At 45.2% G+C, this 21,627-nt stretch overlaps 1 protein-coding gene across 11 annotated transcripts in view; it reads left to right on the forward strand.

The window, feature by feature from the left end:
- DMD (dystrophin) overlaps nucleotides 1–21,627 on the forward strand; it is a 3,940,859-nt gene that overhangs the window by 905,730 nt on the left and 3,013,502 nt on the right. For all 11 annotated transcript variants that reach the window (XM_073664716.1, XM_073664719.1, XM_073664714.1 and 8 more), the window contains exon 5: nucleotides 3,690–3,782. In XM_073664716.1, coding sequence (XP_073520817.1) covers nucleotides 3,690–3,782 — 93 coding nt within the window. The remainder of the gene's footprint in view (nucleotides 1–3,689; nucleotides 3,783–21,627) is intronic.

Here is a 21,627-nt window from a genome sequence, read left to right on the forward strand (position 1 = left end):
GGCCTCATCAAACTATATCAACTTTTCCCACATGCTTTTGGCAGAATTGTTGTAGGTTTTGGCACAGCATGGCCAGGCTCATATATTTTTATTTGTAAGAAAAGGCTACCATCTTGCCACCCTAATCCACATGCCAGAAATATGAAGAAAATGATGCCGTACACAACCAGTACTTGTCAGAATTCTCTGCAGTTCCTTTAATGTGGCTGTAGGCCTCTTGGAAAAAGTTCTGAAATGATTCTTCTTTGTATGATTTTTTTTAATTGACAAAAACCTGGCATTTTGACAGGGGTGTCTAGACTTTGCATGACCACTCTATATACTGCAGTACTAAAGGATTTTGCAATATATAGTGAAAATGATGCTCTCCTGTGAAGCCCAGCCACAGGAGGACTAAGTTAGCAGTGACCGAGGCCTTCAGCATGACCATAGCTGCCATGACAATGCACTAGCAACAACGCACCGGCAACTATTCTATTTAAATAATACTGACAGAGATTAACATTAGTATTTAAATGATTAAACAGCATTTATTGAAGCTAGTTTTATCTGCTGCTGTTAGAACATGTTACCAGCTATATAACAAAGCCGACATCTGGCAGGTATTTTACAGGCTCAATTCCTGAGACTGCTCCATACAACCACATCTCACAGAGGTCATACTATTATTTTCTATGTTGGGAAGGGATTTACTAATTTTACAAGAAGATGAAACAGTTGTTTCAAGTTGTTTGAAAAAACAGTCTCTAATATCATTGGTCAGTGACCTAAATCTATGTGCTTCATTATGATTATAAAGAATATAAGGAGCTGCAGAGAGAAAATGGAATGCTCTATTAAAAAACAGCATTGATAAATGAAATAATCTATGTATGTGCTGTAAGTTAACTACATGTACAGGTAAGCTATTTTATTATTAGATAAAGTTACATACAGGTCTTAAAATAATCTGGTTAGATACAAGCAAATTGAATTTGAGCTCATCCTATTTGTTTATAATTTCACTTTGAGTGAAACTAGCAAACTAGTGGTTGTCATTTTTTTTATTTTAAAGAGCTGGAGAGAGGTAAAAAATTAAAAAATTTACAAATTCACCGTGCCTCGGTTCTCACTTGTCCAGTTAAATATTCCCTCTGTGCTCTGATCTGGTCTTCAAGCATCCACACTAGTCTGGTTTGAAACACGATATCTTTAGCCCCTCTGCTCTTGACTAGGCCTGAAGATGTCCTTAATGGCATGACGTTGTTTGAAGCATAGTCAATGTCGTGTCGCTCCGACGTCATGAAGTTTTGAGGTCTAGTCAACTGCATATGGGCCGAAGATGACAGGAAGAGGCAGACAGGACAAGAAAAGAAGGGTCAAAGCAAGGTAGTGTATCTTTATTTGTTTTCCTGGAGAGACCTGAGTATAAGTAAAGAACATTTGATTTGCTGCAAATGAATTGAATCTGAATTGTGTTTCCTAACCAAATTTGATCGGATACGCCAAATCAACAGATTCGCTCATTAGTAATTCTGGGAACTTTTGTATAAAATACAGTAACATTTCAAAGAATTTAGAGAGAAGGAGTAAAACACCTTGTCTGACTTTGAAAAAATTAACATTGAAATGGAGGTTAGAAAGCACGTTGCATTTCCATACTTTTCTATTCATGTTGTGTTTAAGGAGGCAGCTAAAGTCAATGGTGTAAATAAGTCATCACTTTTATTCTACTATAAACTTTAGCTATCGTGAAATAATAAATAACCTTGTAGAACATTTAGTTAGTTTTTCATATATTATCAACTTTTTCCTCAAAGATAAATTCAAATGAATGAGATTATTTGCTAAGAAAGTTTCTGTTTCCTAGGATTACACATAAAAGATAAATGTTGAATGGCTTAATATATTTCACCACTTTTCTGGGGCACTGCTTTAGATATTTCTAAGTAATATCGTATATTGATTTATCGGTTTCAAAGGAACTTATTTTCAGCTTGCATGGCATAAATTGTGTTAATAAATCCTTGCAACCTTATGGAAATGCTAAACTAACCTGGATTATCTTGTCAAAAATCTTGAATAAAAATGGCTCACTTGTTACATGTGAAGGCCAAAATGGCTGCATTATTTAATAATATGTTTCAACCGACACAGTTCTTTGATAAAGTCATAAAATGATTGAAGTGCTGCACATGTTTTGGGGAAATAAACATCTTACAGTTGGATGGATATGTTTGGAGTGCTACAGTTTTTTGGATGGGACAAGTTTTCATGCAGAAATACCATATAAAGGTTGTTGTATTTATTGCAAATAATATAAAAGAGGTTTTCTCGGATTTTATAGAAAAAGCCTGATAGCAAGCATGATGCATGAAACATAACATGATACATAATGTAATTCATTTGTACAGCTGCAGTCAATCATTTTCCACAATGGTGATGAGATATGCATGGCATGTGACAAGTCCAGTGATTGGCTGCAGTAGTCATGTAAATTATATATGGTACATAATTATCTGCAAGACTAGCTTGGACCATGAAAAATTTGAAAGGTGAGCTATATTTTTTAGGAACTGCAACATGTGTAATATGCTAAGAGGTCCTATTTTATGACATCTACTTTTTAAGCTTTGCTGTGCACACTGGCACATAGTCCACAGAGTCATCAAAGAGTAGGAGATGTTTTTTTTCTGGCATTTTGTTGGTGTTTTTCACAGTTGTTTTACAGTTAAAGAACATTGCAGATATTTCTTTCTTTGAATTGTATGCCAAAGTATTATATAGCATGAACCTATAAAGGATCTTCCCAACATTTGACGTATCGGTAAGCCCTATTTTGAAGTGTGTTCCTGGAAATAGATATAATGGTATCTCTTGGCAAGTGTCAAGGCACAGGAGCTGTGCTCGCAGAAATGCCATTAGGAGGTCAGCTTAACTTATAGTCGAGCCCTTGCTGTTTAAGACTAAATGCCATGATCAGTAATGATCATGGCATTCAGAAGGTTGAGAGAGTGGGGGCTCCACTAAGACATGATCAACAGGAGATGATGGTAGTCAGTGCAGACAGAGGTGAGTGCAGACAGAGGTGAAATAATGACCTCCTGGTAAGCCAGCTATGTTAAACCAAAAAAAATTGTGAAAAAATATTACACCAATAAATATGCATACTTTATGCGAAAACAAAAAAGTAAACATATTTAGTATCTCCACGTCCAGGATGACCAGATGTATGCAATTGTCTCACTATTTAATCACTTACATATAATTAGTGAACACCTTAAAAAAATCTATTAAAAACATGGCAAAAATTATATTTTTTTATCATACCACTGAACAAAAAATGGGACTAACTCCGATCAAAAAAATCAAATGTAAATAGAAAACATCATCTTGTCCCACAAAAAAAGCAAGCCTCCACTCAGCTCATTCAGTAGTAAAGTAAAAAAGCTATTGTTCTCAGAATTTAGTGATACAAAAACTATTTTTTCTCATTTTTTTATTGTGTAAAAGTGGCAAAATATTAACGTGATTTTACTGTAATCGTACTGACTACAAGAATAAAGCTGTCTTAACACTTTTACCACACAGTGAACGGCATAAAATAAAACAAAAAATAATCCCTGGATTGCTGTTTTTTTGCCTACTCTGCTCACCAATTGTTGGGCTAATATTTGTGCTATTTACTATGGTCTCATTTATTTGTACAGGTTGATTTGGTAAATATTGGCAGCTCAGACATAGTGGATGGGAATCACAAGCTGACACTAGGATTGATCTGGAGTATCATCCTCCATTGGCAGGTAAGCTTACCTTTTATTGTCTATAATATGCCATTGTAAGTAAAATAAAAGAAAGAAACATTGAACAGTGGTGAAATCAAATTACATATACATCACATGATTTGTTACAATCCAGTATTTCCTTGTAAGAGAAGCTTTAGTTACTGTTACAGTGCTAAATGTCACTATTATTGACGATGTCATAGTCACTTAATAAAAAAGAACAAGAGAAGCAGCAGTCATTTGTATTGTAGGCATTGTGTATATGAAAAAATAAAAACCTCCAGCTTTCTCTTAGTCTAAATTTTAATGTCTGATTACTTGTGCTCCAGATTTACTGCCCTAACAAGTCAAGAAGAAATTATCGATCTTGATTATTTTGACAAGTGATAACTAAAGTTCCCAGTTTAATATTTTATATTTATGTATATGGAATCCATAATAATAACAAAATCTGTACAGGTACTTGACAGGGTCTATTTAATGTAGCATAAGCATTTCATCATGTCCAATAATCTAAAGCTAACAACAGATAAATATTCAAAGAGTAACAGTTGTTTTATTTTTTATTTCATAAATCAATAGTACAAGTGATGTAAATATTCTTGTGCCCCAAAAAGACAAAAAATATTCTAGGAGAGAACCTTTATTGGCTAACCAAAAAAAAAAATATTTGCAAGCTTTCAGAGCACAGAGGCTCCTTCATCTAGCAGGTTTATAAATGAATGACTATGTTAAACGCACAACATTTAAGAGATGTTACAGCAGGACATTTGTGCATGGGAAAGATGGGGTGATGATAACTCAAAGACCTTGTCCTCTCCCGGATCTCCTCTTACCTCACTCAATTCACATTTAGTGTCTACCATTCCCATATGACCTCCTCCCACCCTCTCTGTTGCCGTCCCTCAAGGCTCTGTCCTGAGATCCCTACTCTTCTCAATTTATACCTTTAACCTGGAACAACTCACAAAGTTCCATGGCTTTCAGCACCATCTAAACGCTGATGACACTCAGATCTATCTCTCTGGCCCAGATGACACTGCTCTGCTGTCCAGAATACCAAATTTATTATCAGCCATATCCTCTTTCTTCTCCATTGATTTCCTAGAGCTCAATGTGGACAAAACTAAACTCATAATTTTTCCTCCATCTCACCTAACTCCCCTACCTGATCTATCTATCACAATAAATGTTATCACACTTTCCCCTGTACTGGAAGTCCGCTGCCTTGGAGTAACCCTTGACTCTGCCCTGTACTTCAAATCACATATCCAAGCTCTTGCCACTTCCTGCCACATCAAACTAAAATTTTTTTCAAGAATCCATCCTTTGTTTAATTATGAATCTACTAAACTGCTAGTGCATGCCCTCATCATCTCTCACCCCGACTACTGCAATATCCTCCTCTTTGGCCTCTATTCTAACAGTTTAACATCTCTCCAGTCCATTCTTTACTCTGGTGCCTGACTAATCCACCTCTCTCCTCATTACGCCTCGGCTTCTCCCCTCTGCAAGTCCCTTTATTGGCTCACAATTCCCCAACATATCCAATTCAAACTGCTGGAATTAATCTACAAAGCCATCTATAATCTGAATCCTCCATATAAAGTGGCTTGCAAAAGTATTTACCCCTTTGGCATTTTTTGTGTTTTGCTACCTCACAACCTGGAATTTCAGTTTTTTTTTGAGGGGTTGAACCAGTTTATGTAAAGAACATGCCTATAACTGTGAACATTTGTTTTTCTTTTTATTGTGAAGCAAACAACAAATAGGACAAAATGACTTAAAACTTCAGTCTGAACAACTATTCACCCCCTAAAGTCAGTACTTTGTAGAGCCTCCTTTTACAGCAATTACAGCTGCAAGTTGCTTTGGATAAATCTCTATGAGCTTTCCACATCTTGCCACTGTGATTTTTGCCCATTCTTCAAAGCAAAACTGCTACAGCTCCTTCAAGTTAGATGGCTTCCTCTGATGAATAGCAATCTTCAAGTCTGACCACAGATTTTCAACTGGATTAAGGTCTGGGCTTTGACTAAGCCACTCCAAAACATTCACATGCTTCCCCTTAAACAACTCAAGTGTTTCTTTAGCAGTATGCTTTGGGTTACTTTCCTGTTGGAAGCTGAAGTTCCATCCCACTCTCAATTCACTGACAGACTGAAACAGGTTTTGCTCAAGAATATCTGTATATTTCGCACCATCCATCTTCTCATCAACTAGGAACATTATCTCTGTCCCTGCTGCCATAAAGCATCCCCACAGCATGGTGCTGCCACCACCATATTTCACTGTAGGGATAATGTTCTTGGGGTGATGAGTTGTTTTTGCTTGGCGCCAGACATAACGTTTACCTTGGAGGCCAAAAATTTAAAATTTTTTGTTTCATCTAAACAGAGCACCATTCTGCATACATTTGGGGAGTCTCCCACATGTCTTTTGGCTAACTCAAAATGAGCCCTACAATTTTTGTGTTTAAATAAAGGCTTTTTTTTGTCGACTCTTCCATAAAGGCCACCTCTATGAAGTCAACGGCTTATTGTGGACGTATGGACAGATACTCCAGGCGCTGCTTGGGAACTCTGCAGCTCCTTCAGGATTACCTTTGTTGTCTGTGCTGACTCTCTCATTAATTTCCACATTGCCTGGGCTGAGAGTTTGTTCTACCATGTTCTTTCCATTTGATTATAATGGATTTGATGGTGCTCCAGGGGATGATCAGAGATTGGGATATTTTTTATAACCCAGCTCTGACTTGTTCATGACTTGTTTGGAGATCTTCTTGGACTTCATGGTGTTGTTTGGTTAGTGATGCTACTTGCTTAATAGTGTTTCAGCCTCTGTGGCCTTTCAGAAAAGGTGTGTATATACTAACACTCATGTGACACTTAGATTGTACACAGGTGGACTTCCTTTCACTTATAATGTGATTTATGAAGGTAATTGCTTGCACCAGAAATTTTTAGGGGCTTCAAAGCAAAAGTGGTTAATACATATGCACATTCCAGTTTTTAGCTATTTGATCCCATGAATTTAATTTATGCATATATTTTCTCACTTCACCAACTAAGACTATTTAGTGGTGATGCATCACACACAAATCAGGTTACAAAAATATTTAAACACAGATTGCAATTTAACAAAATAGTTAAAAAGCCAAGGAGGTGAATACTTTCACAAGCCACTGTATTTCTGAACTAATCTCCCAATGTCTTCCTTCACTTAACCTCCAGTCCTCCCAAGACCTCCTTTTCTCCTCCACATTTGTACGTTTCTCACCCAATCACCTCCAAGATTTCTCCCGAGTATCCCCCATCTTCTGGAATTCTTTGCCCCAACACATCCAATTATCCACCACATTCAGAACTTTCAGACGAAACTTGAAAACCCATCTCTCCAAGAAAGCCTACAGCCTGCAATAACCCCGCTGGCTCCTCACCACCACCAAAGCTTCCAGAATTCCCCAAACATACTGTATCATTATCGGGTAGATTGCAAGCCCACAAAGGCAGGGCCCTCTCCTTTCTGTACCAGTCTGTCATTGTTAGTTTGATCATTGTAATTTATATTTGTGTTTTGTATGTAACAACTTCTCATCTACAGCACATGGAATGGTTCTCTAAAATAAATAATGATAATAATACCTCCTAAAGATAAGCCAAGGTAATCAAATTAAGGTTTTTGTTACAAATGAATAGGTGGTGGGAGTGATGGCTAAGTGATTTGGAGTCAGTCTAGTAAAGGTGTGAAGTGTCCACGTAATGAATTTTAATACTCACTTTTAAGAAGGACACAGAAAGATCTGTAAATTCAAGCTTATAAGGATCTTCACGTCTTTGATAAAAGGACTCACTCTAATATCTAGATTTAGAACTCACTACATGGACACTTCACACGTCCACTAGACTAAATGACTAACTGATTCCAGATCACTTAGTCATCACTCTCATCAACTCTTTATTTGTAACAAATAAATTAATTTAACAGACCTATAAATATGACACCTAGTCAAATATAATAGTATTATTCATTTTATTAAAGAAAGATGAAAACACCAAAAATTATATATAAAGGAAGAAAATGCCCAGGCATAGTGGACATCCGGGGCCAGCAGATAAAGCCATAAAAAGACACTGATCTCAATTTACAAAATAAACCATTGGGCTCACCAATCATGCATTGCTCAAATCCAGTATAAGAGTGCATAAGGTAAAGTGCATTGTGCAATAAATATTAACCCAATTGGGTATACAGACACTCGCAGACAATAAAGTACAAAATTATAACTATATACTGTCTATGTGAACACAGTGAAGCTCATGACAAAATATATACAGGGTGGTCCAAAAGTAGGTGGACAGAAAGTGTAATAGAATGTTCCTGTGCTGAGATAATCTTATGATTGTGCCCCTGCTGTGAATATATATACATTGGTGAGGTATGATTGGTGAGCCCAATGGTTTATTTTGTAAATTGAGATCAGTGTCTTTTTATGACTTTACCTGCTGACCCCGGATGTCCACTATACCAGGGCATTTTCTTCCTCTATATATAATTTTTTGTGTTTTTATCTTTCTTTAATAAAATGAATAATACTATTATATTTGACTAGGTGTCATATTTATAGGTCTGTTTAGTTTTGGTGGACACACAGTCATCCATTAGTTTCAATTGTTGGATTGAAATAAATGAATTTGATTATCTTGGCTTCTCTTTAGAAGGCATCAACCCATCTTTTCAATGTACAAATATCGTGTTGAATTATCTCTTAAATGATATGCACTTAACTCAATCATTCATTTATAAACCTGCATGATTAAGGAGCGTCTGTGCTCTGAAAGCTTGCAAATATAATTTTTCTGGTTAGCCATAAAGGTATCACTCCTAGAATACTTTAGTCTTTTTGGGGCATAAAAGTATTTACATAGATTTTTATCATTTTATTGCACATCATTAGTACTAGTGAACCCCAAAAATTCAATAAAAATAATTTGATAAATAAATGGTACAAGTGAACATTAGAAACTTTATAATGTATGTTACTAGAGAAATCTGATTATTTTTCTTCTATTTCCAAAATCCTCTGCTTCATTTTGAAAATTTTAAATTCATGTATGTAGAAGGCATGGGGAGGAGGAGGAATGAGCTCAGCCTTTAGCTCCCTATCACCCCCCCTCCTTCTGCATAGAACAGCAGCAGCTGTCATCTCCTATCTCAGTAATGTAAAAATCTGTCTTCACTGAATACAGATTTAACCTGTGATTTCAGAATTTTTAAAACAAATGATTAGTTCTTGTAGAGAAAGACAATATATTACAAAGTTTATTATTTTCACATGTACAGTTGATTTATGAAATAAGAATTAATATAGGCTTTACTCTTTAAACCTACTGTATATCAAAGAAAAACTCAATTCTCTAGCCGATCTTGATGAGGGGACATGTTGGAGCATATGCTCCTGATTAGTGTTGAGCGAACATGATCGACACTGCTCGGTACTCGCCCGAGCATCACGCTACTCGGGATGTTTGGCGAGCACCGAGCATTTCCGGGTTACTCGGGCGGGAGCTCGGGTCTCCGCCCTGCATGTTTGGCGCTCTTTACAGAGCCAATGAACATGCAGGGATTGCCAGCCAGTCACTGTAATGCCACAGCCATGTTGTTTGTGGGCATTACAGTGATTGGTTGGCCGCACAGCATCACCTCGAGTATTTAAAACCGCGCGCCGCCATCTTGGACACAGTCGCTCCCGATCAGACAGTGTAGGGACAGCGCTGCTGATTTAGGGAGAGATATATCCTGCAAAATAGTTAGTGTAGGGCCTGTAAAGGCTGCCAGATCAAACAAACAGTCCTTCTCAGGACTAATATCCATCCCAGGTATATCAGGCAGGCAGGCAGGCTGTATAGGAGACGCAGTGGTTATACCAGCAAACGCTGCATTACAGTACTGTGTGCTGCTCCTGTTTCTGAAATTGCTGGACTTAGCTCCAGGTCCCGGGGGCCAGGAAAAATCCTTTTTTCTTATCTAAATCCTCTTTTTTTTTCCTCCTTCACAATGTACAAATACCATCTTATTAACTTTTTGGTGCCCCCCCCCCCCCCAAAAAAAAAAAAGTGTGCCTCTGATTTTTCAGACACAAATATATCTGTTGAAAATAGTCTGGTGTAGGCCAGAGAAATAGATGTGTGGTTTTGCAGTTCTATGGGCCATTTGTATCTAAAAAAAACAGTTTGAGTGTGTCGCTCACTGTTTAGCCGCAAATATATATATATTTTAAAAAGCCTTGTATACACCAGTAAATTATTACTGTGGTTTTGATGTTCCACGGGAAAACATCTCTATTATCCTGTTTTTGGCCTTTTTTGCTGTATAAAAATAATAAGTGTCTCCCTGATTTTTCAGACACAAATATATCTGTTGTAAATAGTCTGGTGTAGGCCAGAGAGACAGAAGTGTGCTTTTGCTGTTCCATGGTAAAAAATCTCTATTATCATGCTTTTTGCATTTTTTGCTGTAAAAAAAAAAAAAATAATGTCTCCCTGATTTTTCCGACATAAATACATCTGTTGAAAATAGCCTGGTGTAGGCCCAAGAAATACAAGTGTGGTTTTGCAGTTCCACGGTACAAACCTCTGTATTATCCACTTTTGGGCCATTTGTATCTAAAAAAAACAGTTTGAGTGTGTCGCTCACTGTTCAGCCGCAAATATAAATATATTTTAAAAAGCCTGGAATACACCAGTAAATTATTACTGTGGTTTTGATGTTCCACGGTAAAACATCTCTATTATCCTGTTTTTGGCATTTTTTGCTGTATAAAAATAATAATAGTATCTCCCTGATTTTTCAGACACAAATATATCTGTTGAAAATAGTCTGGTGTAGGCCAGAGAGACAGAAGTGTGCTTTTGCTGTTCCACGGTAAAAAATCTCTATTATCCTGCTTTTTGCATTTTTTGCTGTAAAAAAAAAAAAATAGTGTCTCCCTGATTTTTCAGACACAAATATATCTGTTGCAAATAGTCTGGTGTAGGCCCGAGAAATACAAGTGTGGTTTTGCAGTTCCACGGTACAAACCTCTGTATTATCCACTTTTGGGTCATTTGTATCTAAAAAAAACAGTTTGAGTGTGTCGCTCACTGTTCAGTCGCAAATATATATATATATTAAAAAGCCTGGTATACACCAGTAAATTATTACTGTGGTTTTGATGTTCCACGGTAAAACATCTCTATTATCCTGTTTTAGGCATTTTTTGCCGCATAAAAATAATAATAGTGTCTCCCTGATTTTTCAGACACAAATATATCTGTTGAAAATAGTCTGGTGTAGGCCAGAGAGACAGAAGTGTGCTTTTGCTGTTCCACGGTAAAAAATCTCTATTATCCTGCTTTTTGTATTTTTTGCTGTAAAAAAAAAAAAAAAAATAGTGTCTCCCTGATTTTTCAGACACAAATATATCTGTTGAAAATAGTCTGGTGTAGGCCCGAGAAATACAAGTGTGGTTTTGCAGTTCCACAGTACAAACCTCTGTATTATCCACTTTTGGGTCATTTGTATCTAAAAAAAATAGTTTGAGTGTGTCGCTCACTGTTCAGCCGCAAATATATATATATTTTTAAAAGCCTGGTATACACCAGTAAATTATAACTGTGGTTTTGCTGATCCACGGTAAAAAATCTCTATTATTCAGGTTTTGGTAGTTTTTTCCGTAAAGAAAAACAGTAGTGTCTCCTGACTGTTGTGACACAAAAATATATGTGTTGAAAATAGTCTTGTGTAGGCCCGACATCCCAGTGTGGTTTCGCAGTTCCACGGGTCAAATCGCTGTACTATCCAGTTTTGGGCCTTTGGTATCTAAAAAAAAAGCAGTTTGAGTGTGTCGCTCACTGTTCAGCCGCAAATATCTCTATTTAAAAAAGTGTGGTATACCCCAGTAAACAATAACTGTGGTTTTCCTCTTCCACGGTTCTAATCTACTCTTTATTACCCTTTTTCCATTGATAGTGCAAGTGTAAGCTATTTTACTTCATTTACAATGGGCAAGGCGCATGGCAAGGGACGTGGAAGTGGACGTTCTGGCAATGGTTCGTGCAGAGGACGGGGCCGTGGCCAAGGTGAAAATGTGCCACAACCAACAGCCACATCTTCTCGCTCCCACTTCTTGACCGAATTACTAGGGAAGCACAGAACAACACCAGTATTGAGAACTGATTAGTGTGAACAGGTTATTAATCGGATAGCAGACAATACTTCCAGTTACCTGGGCACCACCAACTCCGGTCTGTCTTCCACATGGTCAACTGTTAGTAGCCGTGAGTCTCGACCGCATACTCCTCCTCACCCTGATGCTCCTTCCTCCCACCATGCCTAGTGTCATCAGACAGCAAGTGATCCCACACTTGGACACTCTGAAGAGCTGTTCACTGGTCCATTTCCTTATTTGGGCCCCTCGCCTGATACGCTAGAAGTGGTGGAAGAGGAGATCCCATGTTGCGATGCCCAAATATTTGAACAGCCACGGCCACAGGAAGTCGACGTTGGCAATCTGTCACAAGAGGTGGACGATGACGAGACACAATTGCCAGGAAGTGAGGAGGAGGATCGTGGTGCGCAAGTGGAAGAGGAGGAGGTGGTGGATGATCTAGTAACTGACCCAACGTGGAAGGAGGACATGCAGAGTGAGGCCAGCAGCACACAGGGGGAGGGAGGCAGAGTACCCCAACAGGTAGGAAGAAGCAGTGTGGTGGCCGCAGACAGAAGGCAGGCAACCGTTCCCCGTAACACTAACACGAGGGACGTTGCCAGTACAAGCGGTAGGTCTTCCAGAGTCTGGAATTTTTTTAAAGACTCTGCTGATAACCCCAAAAAGGCCATATGTTCCACCTGCCATGCCAGCATCAATAGGGGTGACAAAACTACCAGCCTGACCACCATCAGCATGATCAGGCACATGGCAGCAAAGCACCCGACTTTGTGGGGCGAAACCCAGGGTCCACGACCCGTGTCTGCGGGTGTCACCACTTCTTCTTCCACTGTTGTGCGTGGAATAGAACCCCCTGTTATGTGTGCAAGGCAATCCCCTGTCCATACTGCATGTAAAAATGCCCCCTCCTCTCAGTCTTCACTTGTTATGGCAGTTTCTCAAGAAACAGCTCTAACGTCCACGTCCACGTCCCACCGCAGCGTTCAATTGTCCATATCCCAGACCATTGAACAAAAGCGGAAATTCGCAGCTAACGCCCCACAGGCCACAGTCCTAAATTCGCACATTTCACGACTGCTTGCATTGGAAATGCTGCCTTTTAGGCTGGTGGAGACGGAATCCTTCCGCAATCTTATGGCGGTGGCCGTCCCTCGGTACTCGGTCCCCAGCCGACACTATTTTGCCCGGTGTGCCATCCCCGCACTACACAAGCACGTGTTCCAAAGCATCTGCCGTGCCCTCAACAACGCAGTTACTGGGAGAGTCCACCTGACAATGGACACGTGGACAAGTGCTTGTGGCCAGGGACGGTTCATCTCTCTGATGGCACACTAGGTAAACATAGCGGAAGCCGGGACCCAGTCGGACCTTGGGACGGAACACATTCTCCCCACACCGAGGATTGCGGGCCCTATGTCAGTCAGAGTTGCCCCCACAGTGTACAGCTCCTGCGCATCCTCCTCCTCCTCCTCCTCCTCATGTTCAGCCTCCATCTCAGATATCACCACATCAGTTACAAGCTGGAAGCATTGCAGTACTGCCTCCGCCAAGCGGCAACAGGCTGTGCTGAAACTCATAAGCTTAGGTGATAAACCTCACACTGCTTGTGAGTTGTGGACAGCTGTGAAAGAGGAGGCAGAAGTGTGGCTGAGACCGCTGAACCTACATCCCGGCATGGTCGTGTGTGACAATGGCCGTAACTTGGTGGCGGCTCTGAGGCGAGGTGAGATCACACACGTACCATGCCTGGCTCATGTGCTTAGCCTCGTGGTTCAGCGGTTTCTTAAATCATACCCCGAGTTGCCAGATCTGCTCGTGAAAGTACGCCGCCTGTCAGCTCATTTTCGCAAGTCGGCTACAGCTTCCGCCGCCCTTGCTGTGTTGCAGCAGCGTTTGCAGCTTTCGGCACACCGACTGGTGTGTGATGTCCCCACAAGTTGGAACTCTACCCTCCACATGTTGCAAAGGATTTGTGAGCAGAAGAGAGCAGTTGTGGGGTACCAGCTGCAACAAGGCCGTCGATATTCAAGTCATACTCCACACATAAGACCTCAGGAGTGGACCTGGATGTCTGACATATGTACCATCCTGACAAACTTTGAGGAGGCCACCAAGATGGTGAGTGGCGATGACGCCATCATTAGTGTCAGCATCCCACTTGTCTGTCTTTTGCAACGCTCTCTGCAGAGAATTAAAGAGGAGGCATTGAAGCCAGAGTATGATGAGATGGATCAAGAAGCCGCAGCGGGCGATTACACACAGCCCAGCCTCATCTCATCCCAACGTGCATTGGGGGACAATGAGGGAGAGGAGGAGGAGGAGGAGGAAGAACAGGAGCTGCTATCATGCGTTGTAGATGGTAGTACCTGTACAAGTGTCATACCGTCGGTTCAGCATGGGTGGACAGGGGGGAGGAGGAAGAGGAGGAGGAGAGCATGGTCAGTCGTCATCTTGGTGAGGTCACGGAAATCTTGCCAGTTACCAGTCAGGCACGCATGGCTTACTTTATTTTACGCTGCCTTAACCGTGACCCTCGCGTTGTCAAAATGTTGGGTGACAGTCATTACTGGTTGGTGACACTTGTAGACCCCCGCTACAAGGAGAACTTTCACTCTCTTATTCCTGAGGTGGAGAGGTCTACAAAAATGGGGCAATACCAGAAGGCCCTTGCTGCAGAACTCTTAAAAAAATTCCCATCTGAACACGCTAGCGGCAGAGGTCACAGTTCGTTGCCCAACCAAGGCGTACAGGCGAGAGAGATGAAACTCCAATCCAGCAGAGGCAGGGGAACACTGTCAATGTTCTGGGACAGTTTTCTGACACCCGCCCAGCTTACAGGTACTAAGGCGTGGGGTACTCTCACAAGGAGTGGAAAGTTTCAAAAGATGGTGAGGGAGTACCTTGCCGATCGTACCAGCGTCCTCCGTGATTCCTCTGTGCCTTTTAATTATTGGGTATCCAAGCTGGACACTTGGAATGAACTCGCTCTGTACGCCTTGGAGGTCCTGGCCTGCCCTGCCGCTAGCGTGTTATCGGAGCATGTTTTTAGTGCCGCTGGGGGAATTATAACTGATAAGCGCACTCGCCTGTCAACTGACAATGCTGACAAGCTGACCCTTATCAAAATGAACAAGGGCTGGATTGGGCCAGTCTTCTCATCACCATCAAATGACAGCAGAGTAACATAAAGTCAAATCCACTGTGTTATTTCGGGAGGTGTATTCACATAAACCGCTTCACACCCACACATGGGTATACGCTTCCTCGTTTTGGCTGTTTAAACTTCTCCTTTTCCTCAGCCTCCACCACCACTATACCACCAGGGTGCCAGCATTGCAAGTTCCTCCGTCCTAATTTTTGGCAGCTTTTGGTGGGAAATCATAAGCAAATACCATGGCACACCCACTCCCCAATAATGGAACTTATGTTTGTAATATGCTGTTCTGCATGGCTCTTTTAAGGGGCATTGCAAGTTGCTCCATCCTAATTTTTGGCAGCTTTTGCTGGGAAAGCATAAGCAAATACTATGGGAGACCCACTCCCCAATAATGGGACTTATGTTTGTAATATGCTGTACTGCATGGCTCTTGTAAGGGGCATTGCAAGTTGCTCCGTCCTAATTTTTGGCAGCTTTTGCTGGGAAAGCATAAGCAAATACTATGGGAGACCCACTCCCCAATAATGGGACTTATGTTTGTAATATGCTGTACTGCATGGCTCTTGTAAGGGGCATTGCAAGTTGCTCCGTCCTAATTTTTGGCAGCTTTTGCTTGCAAGGCATAAGCAAATACTATGGGACACCCACTCCCCAATAATGGGACTTATGTTTGTAATATGCTTTACTGCATGTGACGCGCCCCCAGGGCCGTGTGTACACGTGTGTGGGATACCCGTTGCCGGGTCTCTGGGGTCTGTAGTCACCGTGGCGGTGACCCGGTCCCGTGGCTCAGGCTGGTCAAAGCAGTGGCAATCATTCTTAGGTTTTTGAGGTTAATTGTCCGACTGCGCCACCCGTGGATTGCAGTCAGGGAGTTCCACCGCTGCGAGGCAGACCGCTGAGGCTGGTGTTGTGTGCGCAGCATAAAATGGGATAACTCCCCTCGGGAGGAGTATAGCCTCAGGGCAGTGAGTTTGGATGATGGGGGTGATGGTGCACGAGTGCAGCAGGAATGACTCAGAGTCTTTGCAGTGCAGTTCAGGGTCTTTACTGATGATTATAAGGTAGACCCTCCCGGGAGTACTGGCTAGTGTAATGCACACGCCCGGGCTGAGCGGCGTGTGCGTGTGATTCCACTGGACCGTGCCGGAGAGTGAATGCCTGGAGGGGCATGACTAGGTATTCTCCCGATCCGACCAGGGTCGCAAGACGGCATACGACGCCAGTGCACCAAGGAGGAACCGAGCAGAGGGACCAGGTGCTACTCCAGGACAGACCCCGGACACGGCTGTTGACCCACACAGGGGAATACAGGAACAGACTGGTTAGGCTGGCACACAGACTGGTGGGTATAGGCAGGCACGACTGGTATGCAGGCAGGTGGGTATGCAGGCAGAGGGGTACAGGCAAGCACGGCTAGAATGCAGACAGGAAGGCACTAGCAGGTAGAAACACAGGCAGGATAGGACCCAGTACACACTGGGACTCTGGAACAGAACCACAGATGTGGCAGACAAACACAGCAGAGTGAGGCCGCCCAGAGACGTGAGCGAGAGCAGGGCAGGACGAGACCGCCCGGAGCGGTGAGCGAGAGCAGAGCAGGACGAGACTGCCTGGAGCGGTGAGCAAGAGCAGAGCAGGACGAGACCGCCCGGAGCGGTGAGCAAGAGCAGAGCAGGACGAGACCGCCTGCAGCAGTGAGCAAGAGCAGAGCAGGACGAGACCGCCTGGAGCGGTGAGCAAGAGCAGAGCAGGACGAGGCCGCCTGGAGCGGTGAGCAAGAGCAGAGCAGGACGAGACCGCCTGGAGCGGTGAGCAAGAGCAGAGCAGGACGAGACCGCCTGGAGCGGTGAGCAAGAGCAGAGCAGGACGAGTCCGCCCGGAGCGGTGTGCAAGAGCAGAGCAGGACGAGACCACCAGGAGCGGTGAGCAAGAGCAGAGCAGGACGAGACCGCCAGGAGCGGTGAGCAAGAGCAGAGCAGGACGAGACCGCCAGGAGCGGTGAGCAAGAGCAGAGCAGGACGAGACCGCCAGGAGCGGTGAGCAAGAGCAGAGCAGGACGAGACCGCCAGGAGCGGTGAGCAAGAGCAGAGCAGGACGAGTCCGCCAGGAGCGGTGAGCAAGAGCAGAGCAGGACGAGACCACCAGGAGCGGTGAGCAAGAGCAGAGCAGGACGAGACCGCCAGGAGCGGTGAGCAAGAGCAGAGCAGGACGAGACCGCCAGGAGCGGTGAGCAAGAGCAGAGCAGGACGAGACCGCCAGAAGCGGTGAGCAAGGGCAGAGCAGGACGAGACCGCCTGGAGCGGTGAGCAAAGGGTCAGAGCTGAGCGAGACTGCCGGAACAGCGAGCAAAAGGGGCAGAGCGGAGCAAGGCTGCCGGAGCAGTGAGCAAGGCAGTACAGGCTAGAACCGCCAGAGCGGTGAGCAAGGCAGAGCAGGGGGGACAGGGCTCAGTTCACACGGAACAGACAGGAAGGGAAAGGCAGAGCCAGATACCCACAGGGTACTTGCAGTGAAGTAGTAAGTGGACCACATACTCACAAACGGGAGTACAGAGACAACAAGCAGGAGTTAGGTACGAGTTCAGACTCTGCAGAAAAAGGAAAGGAACGGACATACAGAAAAAACAGGTAAAAGATAGGAGAGAGTTCAGACTGGAACTGAGTGTACGGAGGAGACCGACACTGCAGCGGGATACAGGAGCGGGTCTGGGAATACGGCCCCCAGAGAGGCGGAACGAACAGGCAAGGAGCGTGTTCAGACAGGACAGACAAGATACAGGAGCGGGTCTAGGTAATCGGCCCCTAGAAGGCGGGAGTAACAGGCTAGGAGCGTGTTCAGACAGGACAGACAAGATACAGGAGCGGGTCTAGGTAATCGGCCCCTAGAAGGCAGGAGGAACAGGCTAGGAGCGTGTTCAGACAGGCCTGGAAATACAGCCTCCAGGATAGGCAGACAAGAGAACACAGAACGGGACCTGGCACCTTCAGAGTGAAAGCACACACTGAATGAAACACAATGCTCAGGCAGGGATTGATTGGGGCAGCTGGGTTAAATACCAGGTGACAGACAGCAATAGGCTGAGGACGCACAAGCGGTGTGACCCACAGCAGGTACAAAAGCAGGAAGTGATTGGGCGCCGCCTTTAAGCAGCAGAAACAAACACAAACAGACAGCATGGAGGGAAGCCAGAGAGACATTCTGGACTGGAGATCAAGTGCGCGCTCTTGCACAGTGGGAGATGGACCACTAAGCAAGGATGCCACCAGGTATGTTACAGTACCCCCCCCCCTTACGCCCCCTCTTCTTCAGGCCTGCCAGAATGATCCGCAGGGAATTCGAGGGCCAATCCTTCACTTCAAGGAGATCACTTCCACTGTCCACAGGAAAAACTGGTCTCATCTGGTTAGCTAGGATGCTACCTCCTATCCAGCCATCCTCAGCAACAGACGAAACGGGTGGAGTACCAGGAACAGCACACAAGGAAGTCTCTCTCCACATATTTTCAGGTGGCACCCCAGAGGGTACAGGAGACAACTGGAAGTCCTCCACCGGGTTGGAGGGGAGCAGAGACTTGGGGGTAATCTCTGCTTCGAGGTACATCTTGTCAAACTCACAGGAAGAAATAGACGGGTTATCAGGTACAGGGTTAGAAAAAGTCACTGTCTCTTTGTTATCTGGTGGTACCCCGGAGTAGTCAGTAAACAACTGGGGGTCCTCTGCCGGGTCAGAAGAGTGCAGAGGCTCGGGGAAAACATCGGCTTCAGAGTACACTAGGTCGGACTCACTGGACGAAGCAGGCGAGGTATCGGGTGCCGAGTATAGGAAAGTCTCTGTCCATACACCACCAGGTGGCACCCCGAAGGGTTCTGGAGACAACTGGAGGTCCTCCACCTGGTCGGAGGGGTGTAGAGACTCATGAATAACCTGTGCTTCGGAGTACACTAGGTTAGACTCACTAGGCGAAGCAAGCAAGTTATCAGCTCCAGGATATAGGAAAGTCTCTGTCCATTCACCACCAGGTGGCACCCCGAAGGGTTCTGGAGACAACTGGAGGTCCTCCGCCTGGTCGGAGGGGTGTAGAGACTCGGGAGTAACCTCTGCTTCGGAGTACACTAGGTGGGACTCACTGGACGAAGCGAGCAAGGTATCAGGTACAGAGTATAGGAGAGTCTCTGTCCTTTCGCTACCAGGTAGCACCCCGAAGGGCTCAGGAGACAACTGGAGGTCCTCCGCCAGGTCGGAGTGGTGAAGAGACTCATAGGTAACCTCTGCTTCAGAGTACACTAGGTCGGACTCACTGGATGAAGCAGCCGAGGTATCAGGTACCGAGTATGGGAAAGTCTCTGTCCATTCGCTACCAGGTAGCACCCCGAAGGGTTCAGGAGACAACTGGAGATCCTCCGCCTGATCGGAGGGGTGTAGAGACTCAGGGGTAACCTCTGCTTTGGAGAACACTAGGTCGGACTCACTGGACGAAGCGGGCGAGGTATCAGGTGCAGGGTATAGGGAAGTCTCTCTCCAATTGTCCTCAAGTGGTATCCCGGGGGATTCAGGAGGCAACAAGGGGTCCTCCGGTGTGAATTCTGTATGGGCAGCAGTCTCTTCGGGCAGGAGAACTGGTGCACTACCCACGCACATTACCCGTTGGGGCTTCTCCGGGATACAGGGAGATGAAGCTTCAGTAGGGACTTCAAGGTTGGGGTCAGGAGGTCTCAGGGAGGACAGACCCTGGCGTGACGGCATGCCTCTACGTCTAGCACGTCTGGACTGCCTCTTGAGGTTGGAAGAAGTATTCCGGAGAGTGTAGTCACCCTGTGAGAATTCAGGGTGGGCAGTAGTCTCATTGGGCTGGAGGACTAGTGCGCTACCCACACACATTACCCATCGGGGCTGGTCCGGGATACTGGGAAGTGAAGCTTCAGCAGGAGCCTCCGGGTTAGGATCATCGAAGACCATTAGAAAGGCCACCAGGAAGGCCATTATGTCCAGGACGATAGGATCCTGTGCGACCCATAGGGGGATGATCCAATTCAAGGCATCACCCGCTAGGTAAGACATCATGAATCCCACCTTAACCCGATCTGTGGGAAAACATAGAGGGTAGAACTTGAAGTGTAGCATGCATTGCTCCACAAATGCACGACTCTGTCTTGGATCCCCATAGTAACGTGGCGGATCCGCAGGAACGAGAGCTGATAGATTCATCTGGACGGGTGCGTAATTCGCCTGGAACTCAGCGAAGGAAAAAAAAATGTATTTATTTATTTTTAATGTACGTATTCGCTGGAAAACGTCTCAGAGAGCGAAAGCCGTGGGGCTCAACGGGAATCATGGCCTGAGCATGCTGTAATGCACACGCCCGGGCTGAGCGGCGTGTGCGTGTGATTCCACTGGACCGTGCCGGAGAGTGAATGCCTGGAGGGGCGTAACTAGGTATTCACCCGATCCGACCAGGGTCGCACGACGGCATACGACGCCAGTGCACCATGGAGGAACCGAGCAGAGGGACCAGGTGCTACTCCAGGACAGACCCCGGACACGGCTGTTGACCCACACAGGGGAATACAGGAACAGACTGGTTAGGCTGGCACACAGACTGGTGGGTATAGGCAGGCAAGACTGGTAAGCAGGCAGGCGGGTGTGCAGGCAGAGGGGTACAGGCAAGCACGGCTAGTGTGCAGACAGGAAGGCACTAGCAGGTAGGAACACAGGCGGGATAGGACCCAGTACACACTGGGACTCTGGAACAGAGCCACAGATGTGGCGGACAAACACAGCAGAGTGAGGCCGCCCAGAGAGGTGAGCGAGAGCAGGGCAGGACGAGACCGCCCGGAGCGGTGAGCGAGAGCAGAGCAGGACGAGACCGCCCGGAGCGGTGAGCAAGAGCAGAGCAGGACGAGACCGCCTGGAGCGGTGAGCAAGAGCAGAGCAGGACGAGACCGCCTGGAGCGGTGAGCAAGAGCTGAGCAGGACGAGTCCGCCAGGAGTGGTGAGCAAGAGCAGAGAAGGACGAGACCGCCAGGAGCGGTGAGCAAGAGCAGAGCAGGACGAGACCGCCAGGAGCGGTGAGCAAGAGCAGAGCAGGACGAGACCGCCAGGAGCGGTGAGCAAGAGCAGAGCAGGACGAGACCGCCAGGAGCGGTGAGCAAGAGCAGAGCAGGACGAGACCGCCAGGAGCGGTGAGCAAGAGCAGAGCAGGACGAGTCCGCCAGGAGCGGTGAGCAAGAGCAGAGCAGGACGAGACCGCCAGGAGCGGTGAGCAAGAGCAGAGCAGGACGAGACCGCCAGGAGCGGTGAGCAAGAGCAGAGCAGGACGCGACCGCCAGGAGCGGTGAGCAAGAGCAGAGCAGGACGAGACCGCCAGGAGCGGTGAGCAAGAGCAGAGCAGGACGAGACCACCTGGAGCGGTGAGCAAAGGGTCAGAGCTGAGCGAGACTGCTGGAGCAGCGAGCAAAAGGGGCAGTGCGGAGCAAGGCTGCCGGAGCAGTGAGCAA

The sequence above is a fragment of the Phyllobates terribilis genome, unplaced genomic scaffold, assembly GCF_046119375.1.
Source record: "Phyllobates terribilis strain yellow unplaced genomic scaffold, ASM4611937v1 Scaffold_2__4_contigs__length_985480577, whole genome shotgun sequence".
Taxonomy (NCBI): Eukaryota; Metazoa; Chordata; class Amphibia; order Anura; family Dendrobatidae; genus Phyllobates; species Phyllobates terribilis.